General features: G+C 40.8%; 1 protein-coding gene and 1 long non-coding RNA gene across 4 annotated transcripts in view; one reads left to right on the top strand and one right to left on the bottom strand.

The window, feature by feature from the left end:
* PHACTR2 (phosphatase and actin regulator 2) overlaps positions 1-14,979 on the bottom strand; it is a 135,794-nt gene that overhangs the window by 104,924 nt on the left and 15,891 nt on the right. The window contains exon 1 of one of the 3 annotated variants that reach the window (XM_005490252.2): positions 1,943-2,337. The exons of the other annotated variants lie outside the window; for them this stretch is intronic. Within the exon in view, the coding sequence (XP_005490309.2) occupies positions 1,943-1,955 (13 nt within the window). The 5' untranslated portion in view covers positions 1,956-2,337. Of the gene's footprint in view, positions 1-1,942; positions 2,338-14,979 lie in introns of those variants that run through there. 3 annotated transcript variants of the gene reach the window in all.
* LOC141728554 (uncharacterized) lies at positions 1,841-14,132 on the top strand. Its single transcript, XR_012579614.1, has 3 exons — positions 1,841-1,944; positions 10,828-10,960; positions 12,749-14,132. It is a non-coding gene; the product is annotated as an uncharacterized LOC141728554 (long non-coding RNA).

Raw genomic sequence — 14,979 nt, 5'->3', positions numbered from 1 at the left:
AACTGGATCACAGCCTTAAACCCTGCCATGATGTCTTCAATATGGCTTGGTTTCCTCTGTTGTTGGGTTGGTTCGTGGCTTTTTTTTTTTTAACAACTAGATTTTAGTTATTGTCTGAAAGGATTATTTTAACCAATTTTAATGGTATATAGGTTGTTATCTACAAAAGGAAAGCATCAGTCACTGTTTCCGCATGAGAAAAATAATATCTGGAGTTATTCAGCAAACTAATGTTGTAAAAAGTGTTGAGAATAGCTGGTAAGTTGTGCAGGGATCAAGTCTTACTTATTTTAACTTTTTTCAGGTAGTAACCAAACTGGATTCTTCCTTTGGACAAAAACCAAGAAACAACAGAAAAATGAAACAAAAAACCCCAACCAACCAAAAAAAAAAAAAAAAGAAAATCTGTTTCTATGGTTTTCAGACACTATCTTCCCTCTTCATCCCCCCAAAACTGGCCTTTAAATAAATATGATTCATTCCAGAACAGATTCTTTTAGCTGGATTAAAGTGGTATCTCCATCAAGTCTCCATTACTGTTAGTTGTTGATGCTGAGGAGTGTAAAAACCTGGAGGAATTAGCAGCTCTGCCTGCCAGAGTATCTCTTGCCCACAGACATTCTGTGTCAGAGAGCAGGAATCCTTCTCCTCCAGCAGAAAATTCTGCCTCGTCATGCAATATCAAACACAAGTCATTATCGTTTATTATGTTAAGGCTTCCTAAAAGCTAGCCAAAGAACCAAGTGCAAAGAGTATTGCTAATCTTATTTATTTCCAGAAATGAACATTTTACTAGGACCATGCCAGGTTTTTTTATATGCTGGCAGTGTAATTTTCCATGATGTTACATTTTAAATTCTAGAATTTTTTTTTTTGGCCCTGGACTTTATCGAAATTAAGGCAGCAAGACCCTTTTATCTGTTTGTCACAGAAGTTTATAATGATACATGTGAGCTGAGAATGACCTGGACAGCTTAGCAGACATAAGCAAGAGTTTTGCTTCTACTATTTAAAAAAAAATCAAACCAAACCACCCACAACCTCCCAAAAATCACCGAAACCTACTATAAAATAATCCTTGACACACGCTGTAGAGGTGATTGTCACTTTTAAGGTCAACATTAGACAAATCTGATGAGCTGAGCAGGTTTCAAAGGGCGCTGAATCTACTGCAGATACTCCTAATATATATTGCATTAGTACCAATAAATTTGTGAGATCTTGACATATTCAAGTTTCCCAGCAGTTAAAGCAGCATGCAAAATACCTGTCCCAAAAAACTCTCTTTTTTTCTCTTCCTCATGATACAAGGTAATGCAAAAGGGGAATGCAAATAATGCATTTCATCACCGATGTAAATGATGTGTGCTCCTCCTTAGAAACGGTGAAGTGCATTATTTGGGATGAAAATGCATGATCTAAAGTTGGAAGATCAAAGAAAATAAAAAGTGCAAATATATTCAGTATTTTATGTACCAAACATGAAAGAGAGTAAGGCATTATTCAGAGAAAACAGAGCCAGCTTAAAATGAGACAGATGGGAGCTAAACATTATCTACTTTTTGTTAGCTTTATTAGTTACCTATCCACACCTATTTCAAACTGTGAGAGATATTTCTTTCTGAAGTACAGGCATTTTCCCTTCCTGCCACATTTCCTGCATATAGCTTCCAAAATAACACTGAATACCTTAAAAAGGCAGACCCTACATTACAGTTTAGGTTCACATTTCCAGGAAACGGAGCAGAAAAAAATCAGACTGTTAAGGGGTTAACAACTTAAGTGTGTCACATTTTAGACATAAAGATTTGCTTTAATAAAGGACATTTAAAAGAAAGAAGCCACAGAGGCTAAAGAAACACATCTCCTGCAGCATGTGAGAGAGGATACAGACGAACCCCGGAGCTGCACTAGGAATGAGGATCTGTTTTATTCCACTTACCGGTATTGTCCATTATTCCCTTTATTCCCTCTCGGCATTCAAAAAGCACAGTTCCCCAGAAAAGCAGCCGGCACGGTCTCGGGCTCGCTAATGAAGCTGGCTGCCCTTCTCCTGGTTATTAGACCTTGCTGGCAGTCAGAGCATACTTCATGTACTGACTGCAGTAGACATCACCAGGAAATTTATATCTCCAAGGATGACAAACAGCCATTAGCTCCATTATAGGCTGATTAAGATTGTGTGAGCCTATCAAGTAGATACGTAAATCCCCCAGGGTTTTGCATCCATGGGGGGAAAACAAAAGAACTCCTAGGCTGTAATACTGAATATTTGTTTCTGAAAAGTAAAAGTAATGCTGACGAGGAGAGCTTTAATGGGTAGGAAGGCAAAACCTTAAATACAGAAGGGATTTATTACCGAGCAAAGGGCTGTTATTTATCAGTGACGCAACAGCAAAAGTTTTAGGGAGAAAAAAAAAGGGGGAGGAATCTGTGGCTGACAAAGTGTTAGGTTAGGCTACAATTTGAGCCATTAGCTTTGTCTGTGCTTTAAATCTTGCAAGTTCTGCACCTGATGTTCTCTACATCAGGTGTTCTCCTTTTTCTGAGAAACACAGTAGATATGCTTATCTGTGAATGCATATCAATATATTAATTGCCTGGAAACATACATTATTATAGTGATCAAAGCTGAATGGAAGGAAAGGGTGAAAAGTAACTACAGGGCTTTACTTCTTTTAAAGTCAAAGTAAAAAACACTGGATGCTGGAGGGATTGGGCTCAGCAAAATCTGAGTGACATGCTGAAATGAAGAGGTATTAATTCTGAATTTTCCATATCACCTGAGACTCTGAAGAACAAGCTTTTCGCCCACAGAAGTAAACAAACAAACAAACAAAGTACAGACTCATGAAAATTCCCTTGTACCAGGATATTAGGGTTTCATCCCCTGCTTTGGAACTGATTGCTGTGTAACCCTACACTAGGCATTTTGTGCCACAGTGTTTGCTCAGTGGTGACAGGGGCACCATCACACACATGGCCTTTAGTGAAAGAGAATGCCACAAAGTACTGACACTTCATAAATGCTGCACAGTATTTTCTCAGTATTCGTACCTTCCATTAGATAATTCACTCTAATCCTCATTATTGCAATGGAGAAGGAATACAGTTTTTTTTATGTCTCCATTATATTGACCCTCTGCCTCACAGCATCACATGAGCAACAAAATATATTTTCTATTCATCACCCCTTAAATGTCCTTTTGATGTAATCCATCTTTTAAAACTTTAAATAAAAAGAGTGTTGCAGCCGTGATCTATTTACACTGATTAAGAAATGGAAAGAATCAATGGCTGAGAGCTAAAATCATCAGCAAGAATGGAGAATATCTAGGGCACACTGGATATATTTTGTATTTCCAGAAAGGAAGCGCTTGGAGGGCTAAGGAGAGACTAAAGATTAGAGATCTGTCACACTTCATATTAAGCTTCTATTTATAAGTGGCTTATGAAGAGCTTATAAAAAATAGAAGTTAGCATAAGCATGTTGCATTAGTACATGCCACAGATAGCTACAACCACACTAATACAAAGGGTTAAAGATGACCAGTAAGGAGCTTATTCATTTGCTAGATCCTGTATCAGTTAATGGCAATTGATTAATGTGCCAATTTGGGTAATTGGTTAATGTGCATTTGGTGAAATCTAGTTGCAGAGGAGCACTAAACTGGAGGCTGTGTGATGACCATCTGATAAAGGCAAGCACTTTTCTCCAGCTCCTGGGTGGGAAAGAGCTGCCTTAGAGTGCTGGGTTTCTGCAGAAAAGAGAAATAGTGCAGGGTCTTGGTGTGTCTTTAAAGTCCCATGAGCCCTGGAGAGAGCTAGGGGATGTACTGCAGCTCTGGCAGACTGCTCAGGAGAGAAAGGCAGAGGATTGTGCCTTTGTGCTAGGATGCTACTGCTCTACTATGGAGCCAACAAAGGGAACAGCAAGCTGCCTGCGTGAAAAGAAGAGATGGCTTGGTTTGGAGATGGGGCTCTGCAGAACTGCAAATCCTACACGTGCCTGAGCTCAAAGAGCACTGTGGGATGGTGACAAAGCCACTGCAGGGCAGAAGGACAGATATCTTAAACCCCACCAAGTACGCAAATATCTTGTGCTGACTAAAACTAAGAGAGGTTGGTTTGAATCCAACTTGTTTGCTTTGAGTTTCACTGGAAATTGGAAATGGGGAGCTCTGCACTTGAGAGGCCACCAGGCAAGGGTGCAGCTCTAGGAAACCAGTCCTGGCCCTTGTGCCTGGGGAATACAGCTGGGTAACTCCCCCTGCCAGAGACCCCAGAGGACGATGCAAAGCTGCACCTAAATAGACCTCAAGGAAGTGAAGAGCTCCAGACAGTGACTATTTCTATGTGCAGAGCAATCCTAGTGTGCATGCCATGGCTGAACCTCAGCTGCAGGGCAGGTGGTGCCTGCATGGTGTCCTGCAGGGTGCTGGTCCCCAGTCACACAGATGAGGAGACCTACAGGAGCACACCACAGCTTCCTTCCTGCCCACATGCACAGCTTTCCTTCCAAGGATGCACTGGAGGAGGAGAATGTGTACCCAGGTCCCTGCCTGACATGGAATTCAGATTCACAGCTTCATGTCAGCTAAGGATCAGGATTATAGGGTGCTAGCTAGAGTATGGGAAGCCCCAATTGCAACAGCATTGAGATTGGGTGTTTCATTATGGCTGTGTGACAGAGCTGTTAATGAAATTAACTATTGTTGGAATTTATTAACTCTTGAAAGCTAACTATAAATGGAAATTTCATACGACATGTGAATGTAAATCTCCTCCATTTGAACAGAAAGTATCTCACCAGGGAACTTAAAAAAAGAGAAAGCCTTACAAAATATGTGAGTTAGGGTGGATTTTAAAAAATTATAGGTAATTAGATTATTGCATAGAAATCAACAGATGGGTATAATCAGATGCCATTGTTACAGGATTAAAGCAATGTTGGCCTGACTGAACATGGGAGAAAGAAAGCTACAGATAACAGATGGAATTCAACAAAGAGAATGTGATTGTTATTTAGAAGTAAAATAAACATATACTTCAGCCATACATTTACTTAATTTGTGAGTACAGAGCAACCCCATCACTACACACAGCTGCATGACACCAAAATGGCTCAGTCTTTTCAAAGACAATTTTAGGTAAGGGCTAAGAAGATCAGATCTGCACAGGTGCAAAGCTCTGTTCATCTTGCAAAAATCTCATACTCCACCAGAGTGTATCCTGGTTTTCTCACCTGTGAGGCTGTCCAGTCTAACAGTCTTTTTCAGCCACAGGCACTATAGACCTGGGCTCAATTCCTTGCTCATCCTGACTTTGTGCAGGCTCCTCCAACATCTGACCTAGGAAGGGCTTGTACCGTGCTTGCTTCCCACACCTCAGCCATGAGGATAAACACACTGGAGGTCGTGTGAGACCCCAGTGCAATGAAGGAGCCGATGAAGTCACTAACCCAGATAATCAGGGCCAGCCCCTGGAAAAGAAAGCATTGCAGGGTACATTAGTAGCGCTGCTAATTACACAAACCCTAACGATCCCGCTCTCCAATATACCTGATGTACACAGCCTGCTGCGGCAATGACATTTCCCTGCCAGGAAAATCAATGAGCATTCACAGAGGCACAGAAATCTGCCCAGGTAAGCAGCAAATAGAGAAATCAGGGTAAACAGACACCTCAGTGCCCTGCCATCAAAAACACTTAGAGTTGACAAACTTGCAGAATCCATGGACAGCTTCAGCTGTGGTGTTTCCAGTCATGACAGAGATGCCTAAGAACACATTTAGAAAATGTGAAATCTGGCTCTGTTCAGTGCACATTTGTCACTGCAAAGATCTGATTCTGTGAGATGCCATTTCGGGCAAAATGTTTCACTTCCCTTTCACTGTGTCAGTTCCTTCCCACACAGAAATCATCAGGCAGGTGTCTCTGGGATAAGCTCTACTTGTTTTTAGATGCTGTGGGTTTGAATAGTCATCGTCAATACTCTAAATAGACAACTTCATGCAATTCTTGTAAGTATCCACCAAGCCCCAGGGCAACAGCTGTGCGGACTACAATGGCTCTGTAGCCCTCCAGAAGGTATTTCCTTCTCTGAAGTGCCTGCCCATGGTGACATTGCATGTCACCAAAGGTGAGGTGGTTTCACTGGGAGGCAAGGAAGGACACTTTGAGAAAGAAAGGGAATGACAGCAAAAGCTACAGACATATCCCAGTATTTCACTCAGTAACAGAGATTGATGCTTGTCACAATGTGGCTTTGGTCCTCAAGAACTGCACCAAAATCCAGAATTAGTAACATCTATAAATACAGAGTTGCTAGATACACATTCTTCAGGCTTTATGTGTATGAAAACCGTCTCTGGCACGCTCTTGAAAATTGCTAGGCAAAAGGAAAAACCTCTTGAGGATATGCTGGGCAGTAAGCATGGAATAGGCTTCCCTGGGTAGGGGCTGAGGATTTGCCAAAGAGCAGATGCAATCTCTAGCAGAAGCCTTCCCTAAGCCTCACTAACATTTCTCAGCAGTGTAGGGAAAAGGTTTTGCCAAAAGCTTTTCCCCTGCCTTACAGAGGCAGAGGATTTGAGAGCAGGACAGTTACAAGGATGCTCTTTCCTGGGAAGAAGCTCCAGTTCAACCTGGGAAACGTTGTTAATACCAGCTGTAAGTGCAGGGAGTGCTTTGTTTTGCTGAGCAAACAGCAGGAGCCTCTTGTTCCCCAGGAAGACTTTATCCTTGAACAGCCTGGGCAGATGCAGTGGCTCTGACTCTTGCTGGAAGCTGCAAGGGGAGAAGCAGCACCTCTGAAGTCAACAGCTTTAAACTGAGAAAACAAGTAGAGAGTGGGATCGAGACAGCAATATGGGGTCGTCGTAGGTGGGGAGTTTCACAGCACAGATGGGTTTTCAGAAGGAGCAGAAAGGGCCTGGGTGTATGTTGAGCTCGGTGCAGAGAGAGTGGCAGGGCTGAGTGAGAGGAGACAGAGGAAGTGCAAGGGGAAAGCAGGGACATGGGGACAGGTCAAGAAATCGGTTTCAGCATATCGTAAAGAAGGCAGGTCAGCAGGAAATAAAAGCACAGACAAGAAAAACATCTCTAAATACTTCATTATTTACGGAAATGGTAACCTTCTTTCTGTATCCTGGATTTTAGTGAATTCATCTCTACAAAGCAGTATGGTACGTGTTTAGTTTGAAATACCTGGAAAAATAAACACAAGTTTTTCCTCTATAGCTCTCTCACCGATTCCTTTATGGAGGCTTCGCATGTGCCTAACTGCCTACCCGGTCCTGGAAATCTTAAGAAGATTTCTTGGATTTGGATATTCTTGAATGTATTGTGCCTGGCATGGCCAAAAGTAAATATATATTAACTATGTGCTGGTGTCACCGAGAGCATGTCTGCACAGCTGGTGATGGGGGCCTCACAAACAAGATGTTTAACGGCTTCAAGCATTTTTACTACTATTAAACCAGCTCAGAGCTATTGGCAGGCTGTCTGCCTTCAGAAAACAATTTCATCTACTCAGAGTCAGGTCTAATTGACATGCTGGTAAAAATGCCTCAAGCCTCAGACTTGTCTGTGCTCCATCCTCCTCGTAGCCAGCCATTACTGCTGCATCACTTGCCCTTCTTCCCTCGTCTTGCCCTCTCATGAGCGCACATCACACACAACCCAAGCTGTGGTTATTCCTCTGTGCCCTGCCCTCCCTGCAAGTCAGACTCTCAGCCATGTACCAGCTTGTGCAGAGCCAAGGGTGGCTGCTACAGAGGGAAGTTCTGTAGATCTGAAACTGCCACACATCTTCCACCAAGCTGCCAAGCATTTGCTGTCAGAACCAAAATGTGCCTTTCTGTTTGCTTTTTAAAGTCTCCCAAAACTGGAAATGACTTTGAAAGGCAAATGGCTACCAAAGGGGTTAGGGCTATGATTTGGGAAGGTCCAGAAGATGTACTTTCCTCTCTGTCAGAAAACTGGGTAAGTGTTCCAGGTGAAAGGCTACAAGCCCTGGGCAGCCATTTACAGTGCTTGGCGTGGGTGTTCATGCATTAATATAACATATTGCTCACATAAATGAATTCTGTCAAGCAAACTGAAATAACCTCTCTCCCTTTCTCTTTAAATATCACAAACAAATGCTTTGGAACAAGTTACTATTCCTATGGAAACAGAGATGAGCTCCAATCAAAACCTTACCTCATGGCATGGCCTTTGCTACCCAGAATGCTAAGCTAAATCAGGTATTGAAAATAGGAATTTTTAGGAAAATATTCAAAATAGGAATTTTAAAGTGTAATTTTAAGGTATCAGGCTCCTATAATCCTCAGTATATTATTATAACAAGGAATAAAAAATTCGCTTCCACATGTCCACAGAAATAATTCCGCACTCAAACTCCATTTTATGAGCTGTAGGCTTTTCACACCTGAGCCAGAGAATTACAGAGCCTGTTACAAAATGTTCTGACTTTGGAAATCTAGTAACATCTTTAAATGTTCTGAAACCATTACAATATTTGGCCAGATCGAGTGTTTGTCTCAGCACAGATTTGCTCCACAGGGGCCAAGCTGAAGCTGTGCATGCAGAGACAGCCAGTTTTGGGTCCCACTTTGCCTCTGTCATTGTCACACTGAGGCTGCTGTGGTGACAGCTCCATCTCAGCGTTTGGCTTGTTTTACAACAAGCAAAACTACTTCAGCCTTCTACTGCAATGTGAAAAATGAACACACTTTTGAGTCATTGGGGCCAGGGCACCAAGAAGAAACAAAATGCCTTTTACTCTGTCAGTGGAAGTTACAATAAAAAACTGGTCAAAAACTGAGACTAAGCATGTTCAAGTAAAAACATGTATCTTTTGCAACAGCAAATGTGATTAAGTTACCAAGGCTATCAGTGGATTTTCTGTCTCTGGAGGTCATCACATCAGGACTAGATGTCTTTCTGGATGAAACACAAATCACTGAGCTCAACAAAAGTGTTAATGGTCATAATTTAAGGGCTTGTATCACACAAGTCAGACCTAATAACCCCTCTGGCAGTAGTGCCATGAATCCTTGTAAAAAGGTCAGTCTTCATTATCCTTGCTGAAGTGAAATGTCAGATTTTTATCATGCCTTAATGACTGCATACAATAGATTTATAGAACATTTTACCCTACTCCTTATCTCAGAACTTTATTCTTACCGTCTGCCCTCCACTTTTCCTCTTGTGTCTTCTGTAGATTTTTCTGTTGCAATCTTATGTACAATAAAAAGAGAGTGACTTCAACCTCACTGAAAGGCGTAAACATGGCTCTATTTATATTTTCCCTTAAAATCTGCTGACAGATAATCCAGTAAAGAAAAAGAAACAAGGAAAGACAATATATCCTGGTCTGAGGATCTGAAGTGATACCAACTTACAGTGAAGCCAACAGCAAAACTTCCAATTAGTCAGGCCAGGACTTTGGACATAAAACATGTGGCCACATTTATGTTAGGGATAGGGAAGATTCTAGGGTCTTTCTGTTTGTTCCAAGTAGTGTGAGTGAAAATACATCAATAAAGTCTTAGGCAATGGAATAGGAGACTGCATTTATTGGCATTTGTCTTAACCCTGTCTCCCAGCTGAAGTAAAATTTAGGAAGGAAGAGCTAGATAATGATCACTTAAATGTCAAATGCCACCCTTAGGAAAATGAACAAATGAATACCAAGAAAGAAAAAGCTTTTCAGACTCCAAAGGCTGACAAACAACTGCTGATGTGCAGTCATGTGCTGTACACAATGCACTGTACATTTAGCCAGACAAACTTGACCATCTCTTTGGAGGTTAATGTTTTGTAACTTGATTTTTGAGACACAAATCCAAGCAGACATAAACTGGAATCAGAGGACACACTTGACAAGATGCACTACAGAGAGATATCACTTCAGCTTGTTACCTTGCTGTCTCTTCCCTCCTGGTACTGTTATCATATAGATCTTGCCACTAACCTGTATTGCTTTTGAACTCCATAGTGCACATTATTGAAGTAAAATCCATCATCCAGAAGTGACCATCAAATAAAGGACCACTATTAGGTGCTGCCAGATATTCTGCAATAGTTGGAAAGGAGAATGGCAGAAGAGCCTAACTAAAGCAGAGTGTAAACACTGATTGAGCATGTTTTCCTAAATAACTGTTAAAAATGTCTCTTTCTCTATATTTATCTATTATTTTACTCTATATTTTACCATATTGGGACTGCATTCTCACTTAATTAATCACAAATTCTGTTCCACATGGAAGGGACTTGCTTTACATACCCACAGCCCAAGCTATGCTACGCACATGAGCAATCAGTATCTCTACAAGGTCTGATGGAATTACATCCCATCTCCTCAAGCTCAGGGTTACTCTTACTTCAGTCCTTGGGTTTCCATGGAGTTGCAATGATTGCTTTTCTCCTTCACTGGCAGGAGCTCAAGCTGAATGGGCTGTGTAACTGCAAAGAGTGCCCAGCATGCCTGAATGGGATCTGTCTGTGTTCTGCCAGTAGAGACCCCTGAAACAAAACATCTTTTTTTCTCCATATCTATTTCTCCTGCTCTTTCCTGACTCAAAGGGAGAGATTTATGATTGAGAACTTTGTCTGCATGATCCACCTCCTCAAGGGATCCAGCTGGACTAGAATCACAGCTCCAGATATTGTACAAGATGCCTCACACTCACACCAAAGGATGTTTCTTTTAAATCACTAACAGCCAGAGATTGACTTCACCTCTTCAAGTGCTTAAAGTGTGGTGAATTGATTGCTGGTGTATGCGTGACTTAACTCTCAGCACTCTGGTCCATTACAGGAATGTCTGTCAATTTGACTTCTGCTCAGCTCCTGTCCTGAACTGCTTTAGGTGCCACACAGAGGACCACTTTACCTTGTGCAGCTTGGTGATATTCTAATACCAGCAACAGATGTCCAGATGCACCTCAAAGGTATTGAAAGGATGAGTATATTTTTATTATTATACAACACATATTTTACCTGCAGAAGCTCATTAACAACACCAGTTCTTTTAGTCTTGTTTGGTAGCTAGTATGCTTGCCAGAACTTGCTGTAAAACGTGTGTGACAAACACAGAGCCTAGCTGATATCAGCAAAGTACTTCAGGCAAATTGGCAAGTTGGAGATGTGTCACATGCAGGTGTTGGGAAAACATGCATTAGAAAGAGTTTGATTCTGCTGAATGAATAGACAAGGTGAATATTTTCCACTTCACGATGTTTCTGTGTCACCATAGGCTGTACTTTTGTTAGGCCACAGCTAGCCAGTATAGCAGAAGCAAAACCGTGGAGTTGTTTCAGGTCATAATGCTGATAACTCAGCATCCCAAGAGTTTTTATTCTGAGTCAAAACTCCAACTGTACTCCACTGTAGCATGGAGCCAGAAGATAAACTACTGTTTATACAACAACATAAAAACTTCCCGTGCTGAAAGGGGCACTACAATGAAATCAACAACATGTTGTAAATCTGGCTCAGACTGCTTGGCTGCTTTGCACAGAAGTGTGCATATCTGGGGAAGAAAAGCAGAAAGGCCAGAGAATTTGACCAAAGAGGCAACAAGGAAGCCAGGGGAACTGGAAATGCACCCTGAGGAAAACCTATGGCCGAACACCAGCTGAAGAAGACTGTGCTACTAACAGTGAAATGATGCCCTTTTGTTTGACTCCTGCTCTTTTTGGGAAACAGACTTGGTGTACTGACAGAGGAAGAAATTGAAGACATTTCTGTTTCTATTGTCAGTTTTTCATCATAAGTGAAACCGCACATAAAGTTGTGTGAAAGTTCAAAAAGGGGTCAAATCCACATGGCAAATTCATATTTGAAGTTTCTCTCCTTCCTTAGCTGTTACCCAAAACACCCTGTTACTGTAACATGCCTTTCACCAAGGCATGCCTTCCCAGGGTGTCATGCAAGGCCATTTAATCCCTTTTGTGGCAAGCAAGTCAGTGCCCTTTTCCTGGGGTGGGAATAAGATGTAAAAAGAACCCCAAAGTGACATTTGTATGGCATTGTTCCTTTTCTTTTCCCCTTACAATAGCACCCACTGGCAGTTGCAGTACCTATTTTGTGCACAATCTGGGATGCTGCAATTAACTTCTGAACACAGGTCTTTCCATAAAAGCATCAACAAAGGGGTAGGAAGGGAAATTATGTATGTTGCTTTTTATTTCTAAAAATAACAACATTTCATCAAGAACATGATGCTTGAATTTGCCTGGAGAGCATATTTAGATCCTGCAGGGAAAGGTGCCCTCTTGAGAGCAAGAAGAAAAAGCTCACTAAAGCTGGTGGTTGAATATTTCAGAGCTATGTTGCCCTGCTCTTTGCATTGCAGGGTGCTGAGAAGTTTAGGCTTCTTTCCTTCGCTAAGAAAGAGAATATTATAGAAGGATGCTGACAAAAAGTATTTGAAATATTTTTATTTACCTTATTAATAGTGGTTTGATTATTAAAATGTAATGAATCTGAAATAGGTAATTATTTTACTACTATTGTATTTTTCTTTCGTTTCTGAGGTCAGCCTTGACAATGGGATTACAATGAAGATTGTTTCCTCCTTGATTCCCCATTTTCCATTGTGGTTTTAAAGCACAGGTGTGCTGTCTTTCAACAATTTCCTTCCTCCAATTTGCATTCAGTTCAGCAGTGTGGGTAAAGGGCACAATCATATGCAGTCTTAATCTCACAACTCTTCTGTTCTCTACTTGTTCTCTCAGGTTGCAGCCTTCAAGTCTGGCAAGACCCCCAAACTGCAAGTATTTTGATGAAGCCTTGAAATAGTACATTTCTTGTGGTTAGTTTCAGCATTTCTCTAAAGCAGTTTTTCAAATATCTTTAAATCCTTGCAAAAACTTAGTATTGGACATAAATTACTTGACAGTGATTAACCTCTCAAGTGGCTTGGAATTTTACCTGGATTTTGATAATGCTTTCTTTGTGCACCCTATTTATATGAAAATCAAACCAAAGGAGGAGTATATCAATTGACAGAAAGCTGTTTTACCTCTTTGCTTGAATTTGTCAAGAGCATTTTGACTCCCAGTGATATCCTCTCCAGTGCTTGCAACTTTCCTGGCTTGGCAATAGCTACAAGATTTGCAAGAATATTATGTAATCCTACATTCAAATCAGAACTGAAGCATTGAGTAAGAGCTGGGCCAGGGACTGCCTCAAGAAAGATCCAGCAGGAGATGCCCTTTTGGACTGACAGAAAACTATGGATACATATTTTTGAGAGCAATTTATCAAACTGTTGTACACTTACTTCATGAAGATAACATCTAGGCCATGTTTCCATGACATTGATTTCAGAACTAGTCCACAAATACAGGACAAGTTTAATAATTACATTTCTATTTTATAAAGGAAATGTCAATTGAAATAGATAAACATTAATGTGCTTAGTCAGGACATGAAGATTCTCTGCTATAAATCTCCCACAGATTTTTAAGTCAAACAACCAACCAACAAAAAAGCCTAAACAAAACAAACAAAGCCACAAAACAAAACAACAACAACAAACCCCATACAAAAAAACAAACAAACAAACAAAAAAAACTCAACCAAAACACTGTGGTTTTCATCCTGACATAAGAATATGATCAATTACACATTCCAAGACCTGGATGGAATTACACGATGCTATCTCCCACAGAGTCCAGGAATGAAGAATTTCTAGCACCCTGCTCTACAGCAGAGCCTGCCCTAAAGCTTTCAGAAAACCTGCAGCAATCTCAGATATTCTTGAGCCACTGGAGCTGAAACCCACCAAGAATTTCTTGTGGATACTGTGGAGTGAAGGAGCTTTGGCTCCTCAGTCTGGCAGGTGCTGCAATGATTACTCAGATGCGGCAGGAGGAGTGTGGCAGCTCCAGGCTTGTACTCACCTGGGACCTGGCTGAGAAAAGCTGTTTAAAGGTTTTGTTTGGGTTTTTTTTTAAGTTTCTCCCTCTCTCTCCATATTCATCTGCACATATATGTGGGAGATGGCCAGGACTTAGAGATGTAATTTTCTAAACGTGGATTACATTCTATCAAATGACACAGTCATTTTTCACTGAGTCACTTTTTATGATCATTTCAGGCAGTATTGAATAAATAACAGAGAAATGTTTTGGTAAGTGAGTAAGAGTGCTCTTTTCATGTTTCATTTGGTGATATGTCATGGGAAAACTGCTTTAGCTTACTTTTAGTTATATATCTACTATCTGTAATCTTTTTTACTTCATGTAGAAAAAAATTTCTGTTGCAGATGGACTGGTATACATGAAAACTTTGATGATATCTTTGATACTTATCAATTGTATATGAACCACTTAACATTCCTGTGAGGTTATTTTTCATGAAATACACTCTAAAAGCAAAAATCTATCAGGCCCTCCTCCTCCAAGAATAAAAGAAAAGAAATTGAAAAAAGAAAAAAAGGAAAACAAAAGATTTTTCCTGCAATAAAACTGTTTTGAGGTTGGAAAGAATGAGTGATGTCTCTCTTTTAGGCTTCTGGGGAAAGTCTTTCCAATGTTGGAATTTCCAGGCTAGAAGAAGGAATTAATATTTTCAGCCTCAGTCTAGTCTAGGGATTCTGCATCTGCCCTTAGAGCTGCATGTACCAAATCTAAATGTCCACCAGGCCAGGAAGCCATCAGGGTACTTCAGTGCACAATGCTAGTCAAGGCCTAAATGCATTTCTGAACACATTTTATATAGATCCAACTGAATTTTGCTTTAGAAAATAGTACGTCATGTCCAGCACACACAGAAATTTTAGTCCAATTATTTTAATGATTTCTTTCTCAGAAGACTATGTAATAAAGGTGCAACTCAGACTGAGAGTCTGCCTTTGCAGACTGGCTGTTTACTGGGGTCAAGGCACTCTGCACAAATACTGGAAAACCTGGTGCTAATTAAAGCCAGATTCCCTCATAATGAATCAATATCCAAGTGTGCA

The sequence above is a fragment of the Zonotrichia albicollis genome, chromosome 3 (assembly GCF_047830755.1).
Source record: "Zonotrichia albicollis isolate bZonAlb1 chromosome 3, bZonAlb1.hap1, whole genome shotgun sequence".
In the NCBI taxonomy this organism is placed as follows: Eukaryota; Metazoa; Chordata; class Aves; order Passeriformes; family Passerellidae; genus Zonotrichia; species Zonotrichia albicollis.
The sequence above is the reverse complement of the archived record's forward strand: the minus strand, read 5'-3'. Positions and strand labels throughout refer to the sequence as shown.